The sequence below is a fragment of the Camelus dromedarius genome, chromosome 11, assembly GCF_036321535.1.
Source record: "Camelus dromedarius isolate mCamDro1 chromosome 11, mCamDro1.pat, whole genome shotgun sequence".
Lineage (NCBI taxonomy): Eukaryota > Metazoa > Chordata > Mammalia > Artiodactyla > Camelidae > Camelus > Camelus dromedarius.
In genome coordinates this window covers 53,950,969-53,970,996 of record NC_087446.1, presented here as the reverse complement: position 1 = coordinate 53,970,996, position 20,028 = coordinate 53,950,969, and the positions used below count along the sequence as shown (strand labels likewise).

General features: G+C 39.5%; 1 protein-coding gene across 2 annotated transcripts in view; it reads left to right on the top strand.

Annotated features, from left to right (window-relative positions):
* The window catches only part of LIMA1 (LIM domain and actin binding 1), a 71,463-nt gene extending 54,778 nt beyond the window's left edge, over positions 1–16,685 (top strand). Inside the window, exons 8-11 of one of the 2 annotated variants that reach the window (XM_010989691.3) lie at positions 4,414–4,471; positions 6,124–6,233; positions 12,756–12,889; positions 14,372–16,685. In XM_010989691.3, the coding sequence (XP_010987993.1) occupies positions 4,414–4,471; positions 6,124–6,233; positions 12,756–12,889; positions 14,372–15,377 (1,308 nt within the window). In that variant the 3' untranslated portion in view covers positions 15,378–16,685. Of the gene's footprint in view, positions 1–4,413; positions 4,472–6,120; positions 6,234–12,755; positions 12,890–14,371 lie in introns of both variants that reach the window. The other variant, XM_031462592.2, reaches the window with a different exon arrangement.
* Positions 16,686–20,028: the final 3,343 nt, after the last annotated feature.

Sequence of the window (20,028 nt, the reverse complement as noted above, 5' to 3'; positions counted from 1 at the left end):
AATCTCATTCTTTCACTTCAAAGTATTTTGAAAGCTAGGCCCTATATTAAGCACAGGAAATGCTAAGCTTAAAAAACTAAATATGAGCAAACTATTCCATGTGGTCTTTACCAGCAGGGAAGCTAACAGAGTAGAAGGGAGATAACAGGTTTGCTGTTATAAAACCGTGTGACAGGTGCTGTCAGAGGGCTGTGCAGGGCCATGGAAGCTCAGACGAAGGACATTTAACCTGACTTCCTCAAGAAGGTGATTTCTGAGCCAAGTCTTGAAGGATGCGTGGAAATAGGCCAAGTGAAGAAGGGGAAGTTTGGGTAAAGAAAGAAGGATATTCCTGGCAGGGACAACAGAGGTTTGGAAACCAGACAGCGAAACCAAGGTGACTTGGCTGGAGCATGAAGGTCATGTAGGCAATGGTTAGAGACAGGTGGAGGAAGAGGGCCAGGGCAGGTCTTGAAAAACCCTAAAGAGTATGGCTGTAGTCCTGCAACAGAGGAAAGCCACAGGAAGGTTTTAAGCAAATCAGGTTTTATGCACTTACCCTTAAATAAATGGCTTAGTTGGAGTAAGTAACAAAATATATATGTCAGGGGAATTTATCATTTTCTCTACCAATCTTTTACACAATCTCTTTGGTCTGTCAGTCAATATGATAATCAAATGCTAAGTTAGATGAGGAGAAAGAGCTTTCAAATCTACTACAGTGATTAATCTTAGGAGTATAATCATTGTTTCTGTTACACATATTGACACCCTTGAGGCCGTTCTTCAGAAGGTGAGATTATTAAAATGGGTTAAGAGCAATAGTTCTCAAACTTACTTGACTGTAGCAACTTTAAAATAGACAATTGACAGAACACCAGCAGGAACTCACGAGATCTATTACACACTTGGACCAAAGGAGGCACACAGAAAAATGGTCTCAGATTAATGGCTACAAAATTTGAATCAAAGAATAGAATGGGGAAAAATTAGGAAAATTAAATCACTTTATTTTACATATTGCAAATATGTTTTGAAATAATAAGACAAACTACTTGGCAGTAGTGTGTTTCATAAACATAAAACCATCAAATAAATTATATATGTCCTTGTAACAGTGGGCTCAGGCATTATTTCCATGGGTCACATGTCATGTATCAAGTGAGTTCTCTCATTAGACTGCCTGGTTTTCCCATTTTTTTAAATAGTAGAGTATGTCTTAAGAATAACTGTCACCTAAACAAGCAATTCTCCAAGGAAGACATACAAATGATCAAAAGGCACATGAAAAAATGCTCAATATCACTAATTATCAGAGAAATGCAAATCAAAACTACAATGAGGTATCACTTCACACCAGTCAGAATGGCCGTCATTCAAAAATCCACAAATAACAAATGCTGGAGAGGCTGTGGAGAAAGGGGAACCCTCCTACACTGCTGGTGGGAATGCAGTTTGGTGCAGCCACTATGGAAAACAGTGTGGAGATTCCTCAAAAGACTAGAAATAGACTTACCATATGACCCAGGAATCCCACTCCTGGGCTTGTATCCAGAAGGAACCCTACTTCAGGATGACACCTGCACTCCAATGTTTATAGCAGCACTAGTTACAATAGCCAAAACATGGAAACAGCCTAAATGTCCATCAACAGGTGACTGGATAAAGAAGATGTGGTATATTTATACAATGGAATACTACTCAGCCATAAAAACCGACAACATAATGCCATTTGCAGCGGACATGGATACTCCTGGAGAATGTCATTCTAAGTGAAGTAAGCCAGAAAGAGAAAGAAAAATACCATATGAGATCGCTTATATGTGGAATCTAAAAAACAAAAACAAACAAACAAACAAACAAACAAACAAAAACAAAGCATAAATACAGGACAGAAGTAGACTCATAGACAGAGAATACAGACTTGTGGTTGCCAGGGGGGTGGAGGGTGGGAAGGGATAGACTGGGATTTCAAAATTGTAGAATAGATAAACAAGATTACACTGTATAGCACAGGGAAATATACACAAAATGTTATGATAACTCACAGAGAAAAAAATGTGACAATGAGTGTGTATATGTCCATGAATGACTGAAACATTGTGCTGAACACTGGAATTTGACACAACATTGTAAAATGATTATACATCAATAAAAAATGTTAAAAAAAAAAAGAATAACTGTCACTTATATGTGGAATCTAAAAAAGTGACACACAAAGAAATAAAAATTTAAAAATTAAAAAAAATTTAAATTTAAAAAGTGATACAAATGAACTTATTTACAAAACAGAAACAGACATAGAAAAGAAACATATGGTTACCAAGCGGGGATGGAAGGGAAGAGGGATAGATTGGGAGTTCTGGATTTGCAGATACTACCATATATTAAATAGATAAACAACAAGGTTCTACTGCATAACAGAGAGAACTATACTTAATATCTTGTAATAGCCTATAATGAAAAAGAAATATGAAAAGGAATATATATATATGTATAAATGAATCACTACATTATACACCAGAAATTAACACAATGTTGCAAACCAACTATACTTCAGTAAAAATAAATAAAAGTAGAAAATTTTTTAAATTTTAAAAAAGACTGAATAAATATATTTAGAATTTTTCTTACATACTATAAAAAAAGATGTCTAAGAGAAAACTATTTCCAGCATTGAAATCCCCGTCTATCCTAGGAGTACAATTTGAAAAATGATCATCTGGAAAATCATGCTTGGGTTGTCCCTGTATCTAATTTCATGTTTCCTTCTTGACAAAGACTTGTCCTGATTTGAAACTGGAACTCTGAGTTGAACTGAAGGATCAGAACATTTAAATTATATCACAAATTGGGGAGTGGGTGGGGAAGAAAGGAGATAAAGATAGCACATAGTCAAGCGCATACTGTAGGCTCATGAACCCTTGGCTACCTTAAAATTCGTAAAATTTTTCAGAGCCTCAGCTATCCTTTTGGCTATTTGCCTAGCTTTTGTTAACAATACTTAAGAACTATTTGAACTTCAGCTTGTTACAAAACGACATTAATGCTAGGGTAAACTTGCCTGAAACGGAATATTTTGTCAAGGTATTGTTCTTCCTTTTCTCCTCTTGTGAATGAGTTTGTACTTTTCTTTAATGAAATGTTTCAGCAAAATCTCACATGCTCTCTCCTGGGTGTTCCTGCAGTGAAGTCATATGGTTGGGCACGTGCAATGATGTCATGATTGGCATTGAGTTCACCCTGCAGGTTCAAGGTGACCAAGTTGGAGGTGAAAGAAGGACATCCTGGGATGGGTGCACCTACTAACTTATCAAGAATTGAAGCACTTTTTATGGCCATGCACAACTTTTAGAAAATTTGTTTCATAGTGAATGAAATAATGCGTGTAAGGTGATCATTCCAATTCTTGGAACATAGTAAACACTCAATAAATGTTGATTGTTATTATACTGGTTTGTTTTATACCATGTCAGAATTCCTGTAATGAAAAGAGAGTTATGGAAAAATAGGACCATGCTGAACATGCAGTCAGCCAATAACTTTTTCTCCATTGTAAATTTACTCAGTACATTAGAAATCCTGATATAAACACTCAGCATCACCCATAAAATCCCTGAGATCTGGATGAAAGAATATTCCATGAAGAGTGCACTTTGGGTCACCTCTTGACCTTTCATGATTTTGAGTGTGGAGGAAGATACCAGGAAGGCCTTGAGACTAGTAGAAAGGAGAAAGAAAGCTAGTAGAAAGAAGAGAGACAGCTAGTAGGAAGTTCTTTTGTTTACATTTGATGGCTTCTGGGGAAAATAATCACCTGTACACAAGATCTGCAATCTTGTTAAACATTGCCATTTGAGACTGGGATTAAAAAGGGAAACTAACCTTGAAAATAATATTGGAGGTGGCTTAGATAAATTTATTCTATAGCTATCTGGAAGGTCTTCTGTACAAGCAAACTTGTTTCAGCAGAATGTATTTGCTTGGGAAATAAGGAAACTGGACAATAAAAGAATAAAGATTTCTAGATGTAAAGACTATATTGCCTTGAAGTGAGTTGTGGTTGTACGAGTTGTGGTTTATAGTGAGGAGCTTTGCTTTCCATGATAGAGGGTTTTGTTTTGCCTTTTTTTTTTTTTTTTCTTTTTGAGAGTAGAAGATATGGTTTAGAAGTTGTTTTATAAAGGGAGATGATGCACACTTTTGGCAGTTGCATGCAGTCTGTTATTTGTGTTGCTCTGTAATTGAGAGGCATGTTAATAACCTCATAAAAGACATTTTGCTGCCTCTTGTTTAAATGTTCAGCTGTTCTGGGGCCCGTTATTTCCCCCAGGCAGCCAGTGACTGACTGGAGTCAGCAGGTTTTTATGGCATTAACAGCAGTTTGCTCTTTTATTTTTAATGACACCCCCTCCTCCTTTTTTCCTTTTGTAGGTTTCTGCATCTGAGAATAGCCTGGTGGCCGGTTCCACCCCTGCTGAAGATGATTCCCGTAAGCACTTGTTCTTAGGTCTGGAGGGTGAGGGTCTTGTTCTCTAGTCCCTGTTTGGTGGTGGTGGTGGTGGGGTGACCCATTGCTGTCAGTGCTGACATAACTATTAAATCCAACAACGTAGCTCATCAAGTCTTTCATTTGATTTTAAGGACTGATATTTGAATACCCTTCACACATTTCAAGGTGAAAGAAGTTGAATTCAATTAAATATGATTAACTTGTGGCAAACTGAATAGTTTTGATGCTTCTCTAATTGAACGTATCCTGTCTTTTGTACCAAACCTTTTCAGGGCTAATGCTGTAAAAACTGTAATTTTGAAGTTTTATTTTAATAGAGGTTTGGCCAAGAAGGACTTTATTCATTTATAGAGATAAAACATTGGTATTTGAGTTACCGTTAAAAAACATCTTTTTCTTATTTATCTAAATGTGTATTATAATCTGCCCTCTGGCTAGATTCTAGAGATTTTCCTTTTGGTGGATCACCTTTTCTTCCTATTTTGGAGTCATTTGGAGCCTTATGTCTCCCAAAGACAAAACACTTTTTTTTTTCTTTACTATGTCCACTTTTGATTCTGATGTCCAGGGTATTATTTTTTAAATTATGAATTTCTAGCTTGTCAGGTTAATTAGTTTACTAAACACTAAAACTTCAGCAAAAAGTAGACGTGTTAAACAGATCTCTAACAGACCCTGCCTTAAAATTTCAGAGAGAAACTCTTGCTCCTTGAATCCAGGAACATTCCTTTTGCAATCATTTTGCTTGGACTAGAAATTTTTCTGAGTTTTGACTAGGTTTGCAAAACATTTTTTTGAAAAATAAGCCTTAACCTCTCAGTACTTTGTTGACATAACTCTAGATTTTAAGGAATTCTTTTATGGTTCCTTGGTAAGTGTGTAAATGACTTCTCTGTGCTTCTTCTGAGTTTTCCACACAACAAATATATTGGCAGGAAACTAACTTATGCAGGTGACACGTCCATGATTATGAAAAAACCAGCATGGGGCCTTTTCCCACAATCTTTTTGGATTTTTTTGGGGGGGGGGTGGTAATTAGGTTTTTATTTATTTATGTACTTATTTTAATGGAAGTATTGGGGTTTGAACCCAGGACCTCACGCATGCTAAGCGCATGCTCTACCATTGAGCTATACCCTCCCCTCCCACAATCTTCATCCATGGATATCTGCTATAGGACTGGCCAAAAGGACAGTATCAAATTATACACACATATATACTTGAGCACGTGTTGTGAAATTTCTACCCACACATTGCCCCATTTTCCCAAGTTCAGTTGAAACACCCTAGGAGTTGTTGGGAGTGCTAACTACCAAAAAGTCATCAAAGTCTATAAACAGCCTTAAAATATGACAAATGCTACAGGGCAGAAAGTTCCTTGTATAGGGTAGTTTGGATTCCCACTGTGTGTGGCAAAAGGTGAGGAAACCTCTGAGTTGAGATCCTTATTTGTCAAAGAACCTAATAGCATAGCTTGTAGCATTAGAATATTCTTCAACAGAAGAACAATGTTTTTGCTGGTGTTGAAGGGACTTGTTAGTGGAGGTGCCTAAACTTTGCTTTGGGGAGGAACCTTTCCTGAGACTTCCCATGAGGTACAGTAAAATGCCTTCCTTTTGTAACTCAAGCAGGTAACTCCCAGGTTAAGAATGAGGTCCAGCAGCCTGTGCATCCCAAGCCACTAAGTCCAGATGCCAGCGCCTCCAGCCTTTCTGAAAGTTCTCCTCCCAAAGCAGTAAAGGTATGATGGCAATTTCTCTCGGAGCCTTCAGATGCTGGTTTACTAGTAGATCTCTTGCATCTTTTATCATTGTGTTCATTATAGCCTGTTTTTGTTTTCTTGGGAATGAAAATGCCAAATCAGGGCACACTTGAGTCTATCACTTTCCCTGGAAACCTTGCTGCTTCTGCTCAGGTGTTTGGCCAGGAGGGGAGGGGCCCATTAATATCGCTCAGTTTGAAATCCAGAAAGCTCATGAAAGAAAGCCCAAAGTTAAAGAAAATAACCTGACTTTTTTTTTTTTTTAAGTCCAGGTTCATAAATCTGTAAATGGGTAAAAACCTACAAAATGGGAAATATGAAAAATCTGTTAAGCTAAAATCAGCGTATTGGATGGGAATGTGTGATGTTAACTTAAAGACTTTGGCTCAGTGGTGTGAGGAACTTGACCATAACATGATTGGTGGTCAGCACATTTAAAGAAAGAATGTGTACATTCCAATGGGGATTGGCCAGCCCATTTGTTGTAAAAATGGATATTTAAGTAATACTTACACTAGGATACAATATTAGATGTTAAAGAATGTACAAAATGTTTGTACCCTAGGAAAATCTTACTAGGCTCCTCAGTCTGTGGTCATCTCCTTTTATTCACTGATTTTTAGAAATAGTCTTTTCCCTTTCTGTGAACAAATATATATTCCCATAAAAATAAACAACAGTAAAAAAACAACCCTACACCTGTTTTAGGCTGATTACTTGTTTTAATTCAATGCTCTGCTTATGCAGTGCTAATTTACCCACTTGCGTTAATAACCAAACATACCCACACTTCTTTGCTATCTTCCTCCTCTGGTGCTCTTAAGGAGCCAGGTTTTGTTTCAAAAGTTTTAACATTTGAGAGAAACTCAGTAGTTTTAAGGTGTTTTATACTGCCTCAACCTTGTGCACGTATCTGCCATGTTTCTATCTCTCAACTGTGGGCATGATTGGTCCCTTGATGAAAGTTCTAGTGCACAGAAATGATGAGCCGAGGACATAGGGGAGGGTTTGGACCAAAAGGAGGAAAAAGGAGAATCCAGGATTTAGGGGATAGATTTAAAAAGGGAGGAGGGGGTGGAGGAAGAAGGTAATGTGAGAACTTCAAAGAGAGTAGAGAAGTATGAGAGAGAATAAGGTTTAATTGAAAAGGGACAAAAGGTGAAGAAAGTAGCAAGAGAAAACAACTAAGTGAGGGAGAAAGAACCGAGCTGCAGTGATGGAATCTGCACATGTATTCAACATGACCCTCTCTTCTGGCCTTGAGGATCTGCTCATGCTGTCATCAGCCCTTTCTTTTTCCAATATCCAGAGTCCAACAAAGTAGCAAATGCCACAGGGTTAATTTCCCCTCCAGCAGCACCCCTGCCCAGATTGAGTGCTTGGGTTGTGGTTCTGGATCAAGAACAGCTAGCAAATCTGACTTGGCCATGGATTCTGTGTGACTGAGAGACTAGGTAAATTCTGTGCCTAATCTAAGAACTAGAACCTGTTCTCGAGTACATTTGAGTTCTCAACCCAGTCTTGCTTCCATCCCTCAAGTGCTAGACCAGACTGCCTGGTCCTGGGTTGAACCTTTGGGGTCCCTTCTGATTCACACTCCAGGGTCTGAGCTGATGAGCAGTGTACAAAGGAACGCAGCTCACTTTGATCTTCCTGGCACACAAGGGAGAAGAGATGGAGCTAAAGCTCCCTCTGCGCCTGCTCAAGACTCACACCTGCCTCTTTGGCTCTGGTTACTCAGCAGCAGAATGCAGACAAGCCTGCTTTCACCACACACACACCTCAGGTTTTGAACATTGGGTAAAGACTGGAGTAAACCGGCCTGGCTGCCTATGTTTTCCCATGGTCCAAAGCTCAAATGATGATGGTGTACAGAGCCCGGAGGGTACCCGGTCACATTCCACTCTTATTTAAGGGCTGTTTATCTTCTCTTCCTCCAAGTTACCCTTTATATTCTGCAGGCAAGTATATAGAGACGTCAGTGTTTATAGGAAGACCTGCTGGCGTAACTGGTCTCATAGCTATAGACGGTGCAACAGAAGTTGTTTCTCCGGTTTGGGAAATTAAATACAGCTAAGAATAAACTTATTCACTCGGAATAGATTTTTGTGTCCCACACATCCTGGAAAAACTGTTCTTTAGTGCCTGTTATTGAAAATAGGACATCTAAGGTAAAGATTCAATTCATTTCAAATTTTAGCTTAATAAAGTCAAACAAACAAACAAAAAACCCAATACTGGTCTTTAAAAGTAAAGATTTTGTGTATTTTGAACACTGGCCAGATAGTTCAGTTGATGAGACTTGGTGCTATGAAGTTAAAGTTACAGGTTCCTTCTCAAAAAAGGTGTTCTGGGTCTAGAGCTCAATGGACCCTGTGAGAAGGATCAGGACCTTTCAACTCAAGAGACCCAGAGGTCTCTTAAGCTTTTATGTCCTCCTACTGAAAGGAGTTATTCTCTAAATGTTCCCAGGGGGAGGATAGGGGAGGAGATGTGACTGGCCCTGGGAACTCCTACTTGACCCAGCTGGGCCCAGGACAGCCCAGTCCTAGGTTCCTAGGCTGGTTCTGCTGGTGGATGTGGAGAGAAAACATGGCAGCCTGCATGAGAGGGTGTGCACTGAACCACCCCTCTGTGCCCTGTTTCTTCCTCAATGGATAGGGAAAGAGGTTTTATGCTATTTTGCAAATCTATTGGAATTATGCTAGAAGGGCATCTAGAATCTTTTCTTCCTGTCTACATCATTATTGCTTTCTCAGAGCCCTAACCATTCCTCTACACACAGAGCTATCAATTCAAGGTATGAATATCCTCAAAATGCTTTCACAAAGAGTTTCCCAGAAAACTAGGGGAAGCATTAAGGCTGTACAGAGCCAGCTCAACCACTGCCTGTATGGTGAATAATTTCAGTTTAATTACCTAGATATTTTGCACAAATTGGAAGGAGGAAATGAAAGGGTTTTTGTAGTGTTCTATCTGTAGAATAGAGGCCTGACATCAACACAGAATTTTCTTCACTGTGTCTAAAGGCTAGATAGCATCACCACTTATAGCCAGCTGTTGCCCACTCTCCTCCCCACCACATAAGCACAGACATGTACCCCAACCGGAGCCTTCATTAGACTAAAAAATATACATAAGGCAAGAGAATGGCAGAATGTAGATGAAGTCATAAAAATTTATTGGAAAAAAGCTGTAAGTAGATGCTGATCAGCAGAAGGCCTGTAAGATCCCTCAGATGGGAAAGGCATGACAGTGTTTAGGAACATCAGTTATTTATACGTTACCTCATTAATCCCTGAATATCCCAAAGACACTATCTACATATTTTAATTTGAAACGAAGTGAAGGCTGTCATTTGTTCAAAGTGCTGTGGTGAACTGATTTTCATTTGGGTTAGCATCTGCTCTCTTTCCCCAAAGAATTTCCTTTAATTATGGAAATTTATTCCAGGACAATTCAGAGAATTTAGACAATAGAGAAAATATTCTATTGGCTTGTGAATCAGGAATTCTGAATTTTAATTTTAATTCTGTTAGTGACTGCAGACTTTGATAAGGCATCTGACATCTTGGTGCTTTAGTATCTACATGTGAAAAATGGTGAAGGAGGGGAGATTAAAAAAAAAACCTTACTAACTGAAAAAATACATTGTAAAGATTAAAAATGCCTAGCATTCTAATATTGGCAGTGTTTTAGCCATGAAGGCATGGGCAGGATATACGCCAGGCCTATGGTGGTAGGATTTTTGGGCGCTGACTATGCTTCCTGCTGTCTGAATAGACGTGGGGGCAATTACCGAAAAGTGGCTGAGAGCCCAGGACAGAGGAAATAAAGGGAGGCACAGCCGCAGCCACTCTGACTTGGCATATTACCATGTTGGGATCCTCTTGTCTTTATGAAACTATAAGGGCCCCTGAGCAGCTGCTGCATAAACCTTAAATAATATTGAAAAGGGCTTATGTAAAAAATGAAGAGAAGTAGTGGGATTCTGGTAGGTCTGGCTAGTTAGAAGCTTGTGGTTAGTCAGATATTTGAGCTACGAGTCTATTAATTTGACGTTAAGGAGAGGAATGACTTTTCGCTTGTGTGGATGAAGGCTCCATTCAAGAGACAGCCATTGTGGGTCAGGTGTGGGAGGTAGTAAGACACTAAAGAACTGTTAATGAGACACTCAGTGTGTGGGTGAAGGCTCATAAAAGCTTGCTATCCTGAGGTGGGACGTGTTCCAGCCTCAGGTAGATTTGAGTGAGGCTGATTTTGCCACGATTAGCAGTTACTGGAAAAAGAAAAGAACACGTGGTTTTATTCTTGGATCTGAGTCTGTAACTGAGTTTCAGCTCAGCTGCAGTAAAGCACTCCAGGGCACACCAAATGCCGTGTATTCATTGAAGGTTCCTGTTTGTCTCTTCCAGCTTCTGCTTCCTGCTCCCGGTACCTAATTTCTGCTCCTGCCTTCCACTTTCCTCCTAATGTGAGCTCAACTTTCAGCTTTCTATTCACCGGGCCGTGCCCTTCTCCTGCTGTGTGTTCTGTGTGTGTGTAAGGGAGGCATGCTCTGTCGTCCTCCATTGCCCTTTAACAGCATAGTACTCATTTCCTCCTCTACTATGTGAAATTTGTCTCCTGCTCTGTCTTTACTGACCAGAATGAACACTTATTCTCCTAAGTGTTAAAAAATATAGCATTCATCCTGCAGCTGAGAAAGATTTTCAGTCTGATAAGTTGGTACATTTGGCCTATTACATTTACACTGTGTCAATAGTGGTCTGTACAGGCGCTCTCCAATGACTTCAATTGTACTGTTATACCCAAATTTTATTCTACATTTGAATGCGTTTCCTGCTTGCTAGACAAGGACCTAGCCCTTTTAGAGAAGTCTAATTAAAGTATGCAAGATCATTTCCACTTAGGTCCTGTCTTGTTAGAAGTGCCCATATAAGAAAAAGCAATTCTGAGCTCCAAATAAGGCCCTAATATCTTCCAAGAGCCTTCAGTACAATAACATTGAATCGTATTTAAATACCTCCCTTATGCTTGGTAAACTAGGTTGTAGCTGTGGTCTTTACGTTTTCCTTTTTGACTCTAGCCCTAGGTAGGAGTGGAGGGGGTGCTGTTAACGCTCGGTCCTCCACCTTCATTCTTAAATCCTTGGGTGCTATTTGGGAATTTGCCACTTACTTTATTGAACTCCCTTTTATAGATCTTTTGCTTTACTTCCATTTTAAGCCCATTTTCTACTCTCATTTCTTGTCCAAATGCACTTGGAAAACTACTCCTAGTTTTTGCTTTGCCTCCTAGGGAATCATGTGGCAAGTGAACCAGCAGTCTGAATTTTTTATGGGTCTTTTTTCAGGTTTTTAAATCAAAATTCTATCTTGCCCATAATCTGGCTTATTTTAGGTTTACCTTAACCATTTCAGGCCCTGGGCCTTGAGACTAATGTGCATTTTTTACCACTGCAGTGGTCTTAGCAGCAAAGGGGCCACCAAGGTGGCTGAGAGAGCTTCCTGGCCACCTTAACTAAGCTGCTTCTGCATTTGCCGGTTGAGGTGTTTCTGCTGGGACAAGCTGAGGGCTACACACACCTAGGGACTCCTTCCCCTAGTAGCCATGTGATCATTTCCTATCACGTAAAAACAGTTTTGAAATTCTAGCTTTCATCAGTGTAAGAACACCAGCTATTTTATGTTGTTTAGGATTGAGTTTACTAGCAACAGCTGTGATTACCTCACCCATATTCCACACTTTACACACAGCTCGTAAATTCCCTATTATGACTTCCCACCCCCATTACACTAGTTTTATTCTCCACTGGTTTTTTTAAAAGGTTGTAGAACCTACAGCTTTATTGGGCTATGTGTTCTTCTCAAGTCCTAATAAAAGAGTGTGTCTCTTTTAAAATGTTCCATTTATGTGTCAGTTTTGATTTATTTAGAAATATTATGTCTAGTGGATTGAGCAAGTCAAGATTTTTAAATAGAGGGGACTAAGTGATGCTTTATCAAAGTGTCTTTTCCTAATTCCCAAAGCCAAATATTCTTTCTCTCCTTGAAACATATCCCCTTCAGAATCTGTTCTTATAAAAGTCTGTCCTGCTTTAACTTGGGACTTGAACTAAACAATCAAACTTCATTCTTTTGTGTGTGATGCGATGACATTTTCTCCTAATTTCCTGTCCATGGAAACATTTTGTGTGTACTTTTGTGTGTGTGTGGTGGTTTGTTGAAGCCTTTCTCTGCAGTCCGGCCCTAGCTCCACCCATCCTCAGTGGCTGCTACACTTAGGGCAGCCATACAAATCTGGGAAAGGTATTCAGGAGAGCCTCTTGGCCTTAGAGAGTCAACTGTCAGAATCATAGCAGGCTTAGTGTGCCTCTGAGAAGTGACAGACCGGGTAAGGGAGTCCTTAGACAACAAAGTAAATCCCGGGGTCCATCTCAGCAGAGTACTAACTCATCACTGCCTGTGCTAGTTAAAGTTGCCCTCTTCCTTTTCCTAGAAGTTCCAGGCGCCTGCAAGAGAGACCTGCGTGGAATGTCAGAAAACAGTCTACCCAATGGAGCGTCTCTTGGCCAACCAGCAGGTGTTTCACATCAGCTGCTTCCGTTGTTCCTATTGCAACAACAAACTTAGGTAAGTCAGAGCAAAACAAGCCATCTCTCTGTATAGTTGGACCTCCAGAGGGAGTCTTCGGCTTTTAGAGCACTGGTGCTAAAATCTGTGGTGCTAACAGTGTGCTGTTGAAGGTCCCTGAAAAAAAGTAAAAAGTACCATCTAGTAACAAGTATTTCATATCAGGTGATAGTGGTATTTGGAACTTCCTGGTACCTGATATGTTAATTTACTTGTTGGGACTGAAGCTTAAATCATGTAGGTTGCAGGTAAAACCCTATGACCTAATTTAGTACAATGTTTTCCCTTGATATCATAGAATCAAAAGGTTAAGAAATCTCAAGAAGATACTTGTCTAAGCCCTTACTTTAAAGTGTCCCTAGCACTGTATAAATGGTAGAAATAGCAATAAATAATCATAGACCATGTATTCTTCTGTCTATTGCTTCATTTTATTTCTGAGAAAATAATGATGTATTACTTCTTCCAAGTAACTCAAAGTATGGATATAAATGTGGCAAATTGGGGAAATACTCCATACTACATTTCAATCATAGTCTTAGAGAAGGAAGTAACCAGGATGTCACTTCCTCCAGCCTTCCTTCCAGAGCAAGCATCCCTTCCAGCATACTCTTGGAAGATGTCCTGGCATCTGCGTGGCACTTCTGCGGGGGTTGATACCCCACTGCAGCTGGATAGCTCTAGCTTCACAACTTTCCCTTCTGTTGAGCCAAAATGTGCCTCTGTAACTTCCACTCAATGGTTCTTTTTCTGCCCACTGTAATTTTTTCTCCAAAGCACATTTTTCTAAATTTTTGAATTTTTATGTCTTCTATAGAAATGCTGCTGTTTTTATACCGTCCTTTAAAATTTGTTACCCTGCGAGAGACACCAGATCTCCTAAAGGCCAGTCCAGCACTGATGTTAGGGTAGACCAGCTTCCTGGCTACTGCTCGCCTTTCTCCTGTTAACCAGAGCTTTCCCTTATTCAGTCTACTGAGTACCAGCCGTTTGCAGAGCACTATACCCGTTCCTGTAAAAACATGCTTTTAAATTACAATATACATAGGAAACTAGGAGGGGAAAGAGTCAACTTTTTACAAAGGAATATCATTAAAAGTAGTTATGCATTATAAATACTTAAGAAATATATGAATGATCAGAGCCTAGGTGGGATTACCTAGGGAAGACTTCCTGGAAGAAGTAATTTTTTTTCAATAGTTTTGGCAGAGGGGAGTGAAATCATTTGAAAATGGAAGCATGTACCAGATGGAAGAAGAGCTTGTGAAGGTTCAGGCCTAGACGTGAGCATGTTTTTTAATAAGGATAATAAAACAAATATACTTAAAAGGGGGTAGAGAATCCTAGGTGACTGATGTACTTTTAAAGATGTTTTTCTCACTTAGCATCTTCTGAAAATACTAGAGTTTCCAGTTTGCAGCCTGCTGGTGTAAATAAGAGTATACAGGTTAACTTTATGCTCTTTTTTTTTTTAAACAACAGTCTAGGAACATATGCCTCTTTGCATGGGAGAATCTATTGCAAGCCTCACTTCAATCAACTCTTTAAATCTAAAGGCAACTATGATGAAGGTTTTGGACACAGACCACACAAGGATCTGTGGGCAAGCAAAAATGAAAATGAAGAGACACTGGAGAGATCAGTCCAACTTCCAAATGCAGGGGAGACCCCTCAGAGCCCAGGGGTAGAAGATGCCCCCATTGCCAAGGTGGGTGTGCTGACTGCAAGTATGGAAGCCAAGGCCTCCTCCCAGCTGGAGAAAGAAGACAAGCCAGCTGAAACCAAGAAGTTGAGAATTGCCTGGCCACCCCCCACTGAACTTGGCAGTTCAGGAAGTGCCTTGGAGGAAGGGATCAAAGTATCCAAGCCTAAGTGGCCTCCTGAGGATGAAATCAGCAAGCCTGAAGCTCCAGAGGATGTAGATCTGGATCTGAAGAAGCTAAGACGATCATCTTCACTGAAGGAAAGAAGTCGCCCGTTCACCGTAGCAGCTTCATTTCGAACCTCTTCAGTCAAGAGCCCAAAAACCTCATCCCCACCTATCAAGAAAGGTTGGAGCATGCCAGAGCAGAGTGAGGAGTCTGGGGGAGGTATAGCAGCAGAAAGGAAACAAATGGAAAATGCCAATGCCTCTGAGAAAAATGGGAGTGTGGGAAAAGCAACCTGGCCAAACAAGGAATCGAAAGGAGGGGAAGCAGGGAGAAGTAAGGAAGTCCACAGTTTTGAGATAGGGAGTGAAAATCTTATTGAAAATGGTGCAAACTTAGATGAAGGTGATCAAAATCTTCTCAAACAGCAGTCTCCATTAGAACCCAAGTCTAAAAATTGGTCTAGCTTTGCAGACAACACCTCCACTAACGAATTCACTACTCAGAATCAGAAATCCCAGGATGTGGGATTCTGGGAGGGAGAAGTAGTCAAAGAGCTGTCAGTGGAGGAACAGATAAAGAGAAATCGGTACTATGATGAGGATGAAGATGAAGAATAACAAACTGCAATGATGCTGGGCCTTAAATTTGTGTTAGTGTTAGTGAGCCACTGCCCTTTATCAAAGTGATGCACGTAAACAAGCATCTTAGCATGAACTGTAATTCATGTGGAAGTAAGTTTGGAAGAGTTCTTGCTTCATAAAAATCCCCTGCTGCAGCTTAAATGAACCAATTCTAAATGCTGGAGATAACATTATCTAAATTCTCTCTTTTAGCAATGATGATAATCACAAGTACTTTAAGGTCTAATGAGGGGGAGTGAGTGAGGTATTCCAACTGATGTGGTCCAGATTCCACTGTATTCCCAAAAGACAATATGAAAATCAAGAGATGATTATTAGTACATTGCTACACGAAAAATCAAATTATGGAATTAGGAAACATGCAGAAGGGATTTAGGGGCCCAAACACTATGACTGAATGCACTTTAGTATAAAGGGCACAGTTTATATATTTTTACATGAATTCACAATTTATCGTTTAGTATTCCTCTGTTAAGAGATCAAATATTTAGTCTTTTAAAAAAAAATTTAGGTTAATTTTCTTATTCTGATATGTATGGGGAATTTATTGCTTTGTATCCTGCTCTCTAAACCACATTCTGAACTGGATTATTGAATTATAGCACAACCATCTTTTTGGAACACCTTTTGAGCACCTTTGGTGCTTGGAAAGAACTGCTGTGTCCCAAATAAGCTATGGTGTTTGCCAATGAATTTGACTACACCCCAAGCGATTGCTTCCTTCTCTGGTGGTATCTGTGCTTCTCATAATTTACTGAAAGCTGCAATATTTTTATAAAATCTTTTGTATTGCTGTTTGCCGTGTTGCATATTAGAGCAAAGTGAGGAGTTTAAAGGAGGAATAACAGGGGAAAACAAAACAAAACAAAACAAAACGCCTTAAACCACTTGAGCTCAGATCCCCAAACCCTGTACTCTACTTCTGATATCCTCTTTCTGGGACATTAGTTTTTTAATACTTACAAGCTCTGAAATGTATTGATTTTTATGGCAGACCGTTTTTCTAGGGTGCAATTAAACCAATTATAGGCCTTTTTGGAAGATGGTTTTTCTAGTATTAAGATATTGGAACATTATAAACGTGAGTGCATTTGATGTACATAATTGATACTCCAAACTGTATGTTGGGGGAGAGAGGTGTTTTAAGCTGTCGGCTTTTCTTTGTACTGCATTTTTAGAAATTTAGCTTTAATATTTTTTAGAGATGTAAAATATTCTGCTTTCTTACAGTCTTGCTTACTCTGAAACATTTTTATTCAATAAAGCTTTTAATTTACATTCAAACTGTTCAGTGTTCCTTTTCCATTTTTATCTTACATTGTTAGTGTCTCTTAGGACCTACTTTTACCTTAGCAGCTTGGGTAGAAAAGGCAAATGGGTTTCAAGTGAAGAGAAGTGCTGTGTATAAATATCACCACTAGGTGGTGGTGTCAGGCTGATCTTAGGCTTTCATCCTCCCAGAAGACAAATTTGTCTTGAAAATTGAAAGCAACCTGGCAAGAGAATTAGTGTGTACATTTGAAATGAGCCGTTTGTTTTACCAATTGAAAATACAGTGATGGTTTTTTTAATTGTTAATTGTACTCAACATTCAATAATTTACCTTACAATTGTGCCTAAATGCTAAATGGAATTTCCAAACACCTCTGCTAAAAATGGACTTGTTTTCTACTCTGGGGAGTGGCATAGTTGGTTGTTTGATTTTCTTGCCTACAGAGGCAACTGCCCCAATTATTAAGGTCCTTTTTAGTTTTTAAATGGGAGTGTAGATTTCCTTCGTGATAGGCAAGCTTTTTGGGTCATCTGTTATATTTTCCAGGGTCACTGTGTGTTTCAAGGTCTTGCCTGGTCTTCTAAGTAGATGGTCGAGTACTACTGTCTGCTCTTTGGCCCCACCACAGGCTGAAGTCATTTAGAAAGCCCTGTCCACTGAACAATGCTTGCTGACATTTGTAAAATATCCAGTCTTGACTTGCATTTAGCTACCTTTACTCTAACTCACTGCTACTCTAACCCATCCACATGGTACTCACCATATCTACTAACTTTATACAGAAAAGTCTGAGTGCCTATGGCCAGCATTTGGGGTATCAGTTGAGTATGTCACTATCAGGTACATGGGGACTGAGATTATCCTTAGAAGAACGCTCTTCTATGCCTTTCAAGGGCTAAGATAGACATCGGTACAGAGAGTAGAGACAAGAACTAGCTCCATAATCAATATAATAAAAGGATATTCTTATCAAGAAAATGACCCGATGACACTAAACATTCTTTGAAAACAAAAGAACTGACAGCCAGATAGAGTCCTTACTGTTTATTCTCTCAGCTCTTGGAATGAATGAATGAACAAATGAATGTTTGGACTTTGTCAATGTTGATAATAGGGTGATGTAAGATTTTCTGTTGATGAAGCAGGGAAAGGGGCCAGCTTGGGACTTGAGATGGTTAAGGAGACTCCTGTTCATGATTGCTACAGGGCCAATTGAGTTCTTCTACCAGCTTGCTGGCAGGAACCACTCCTGGCCAAAGTGAAACCTGTACCAAGTTTGTTTTCATTACGTATTTCATCAGCAATACGTTTGCTAATGGTCAGAAGGTTGAGAAATGGTACAAATGTGATTTTCTAGGAGTAGACCTTGAGACCAAGATCACTGTATGTCAGTTTCTATGTGCCATGTTAGTGTATTCTTTGCTCCTTGTGGCTTTGATTTGAATTCCCATGGGGTCAGATGGGGAAAGTTTACTTCTTTTAAAATGTATCTTGACTATAGCATAGTTCCCATTAAGCTGTTGCTAGGTTTGGACAAAAACAGCTGCAGGCAGTGGTTCTCAGACCAGCAGCAATGGCATCACATATGAGTTTGTTAGAAATGAGAAATGCAAATTCATGGGCCCTACTCTGAACCTCCTGAGTCAGAATCTCTTCAGATGGGGCCCAGAAAACTTTGAGCAAACTCTCCATGCAGGAGACGGGACAGCTAATGTCTGAGCTTTGGCACACTAAAGTTTGAGAAGCACTGAACCTTCTAGACTACTTCTTAGGATGGCTCATTTTTTTCTCATCTTCCTCTACCTTTGAAACTCTTTATCTTCTCCAGTAAGCGTGCCTTACTAGAGAAGATAGAGTATCTGTCCTTGGATAAGATTAGATCTTTAATCTTTTTTCAGATCATTCTAGGTAGACTGTGGTAGTTAACCTTGTAGCCAGGCTTTAATAGATAACACCCAGGGTTCAGCGTTCTCCAGCAATTGAGGGACAGTTTAGAGCTTAACATTTTGGAGGTTTCTTGTCTATGGCTCCCTTCCTTGTTTATGTAGATCCACAAAACTGTTCAAATGTGGAAATCTAAAATTAAGGAGATTTGTAGAATAAAGGCTCAGGGTTCTGGAGTCTGAAGACTTTTCTAGTTCAGCTCATCTTTACCACTTATTTATATAACTTTGGGCAAGCTGTTCCCTGGATCTCAATTTACTCATCCATAAAACAGTAAATAAAACAACAGCTACTTCATAGAATGGGGAAGTTAAATAATGTGTGTAAAATGTTCAGTACAGTACCTGGCATAGAATAAACCTCATTAAACATTGGCCATGATGGACTTCTTTTTCTCATATATTTTCTTTTGGATATCTTCCCTGTCCCCATGAGAAGAATAAAAGGATTTTTAAAACTCCATTTTAAGAGATATACAGTGAAAAAGGGTTGAGATCATGGAAGGACATGAAGGGAGAAAAAGTTTGGGAGCAAAAACAATGCTGCTAGTGCAGAAGACTAGGCGAGACCAGCTGAGATGATGATAAACCCTAGTGAGAGACATGCATATATATGCATATATTCTTTTTCATTAAAGGTTATTACAAGATATTGAATAGTGTCCTGTTCACCAGAAATTGACACATTGTAACTGACTATACTTCAATTAAAAACAAATTCTCTTGCTATAGAATTGTTGTTAAATTTAAATGATGTAACACATGAAAAAGTATTTTGTGAACTTTCCAGCACAGCAGTATCAAATACAGGCAAGGAATCTGGTGCTTAAGACCATAAAGCCTCGACACAGACTTCCTGGCTTTAAATCCTGGCTCTGCCACCAACTAGCTTTGTGATCTTTGGCAAGTTACACACCCTGTAATTCAGTTTACGTCTCTGCAAAATGTGGATTATAATTGTAGCTATCTCCCAGCGTCGTTATGAGAATTTAATGAGTTGATAAATGTATATGAGTGCCTGAGGCATAAAAAAACTGTGCAAATATTAGTTATTATTATTACTAAAATGATTATATATTGTTATTTCTATATAAATTTTATTAAAGTATTTTACCAAAACTTGAAAATAAAAAAAAAACCCTAGTGTGAGAGACAGAGGTACGGCCGTCCAGGGGGCGGGAACAGCTTTGAGCCGTCTGGACTGAGAATGAGGAAAGTCCCCATGAGGGAGCTACGCCTGAAGTAAGAGGTGTGGTTGTAGCGGGATGGGAGAGTGAGGGAGAAACTTATTCGAAACCGGAAGCAAAAAAGGGCGGGACCAGAGCTGAGGGCCTGTGGGGGTGGGTCCAAGGCTGGGTGGAGGCGGGGCGGGGGGTTGGGCGTGGCCGGGTCCCAAGGAGAGGCGGCGGAG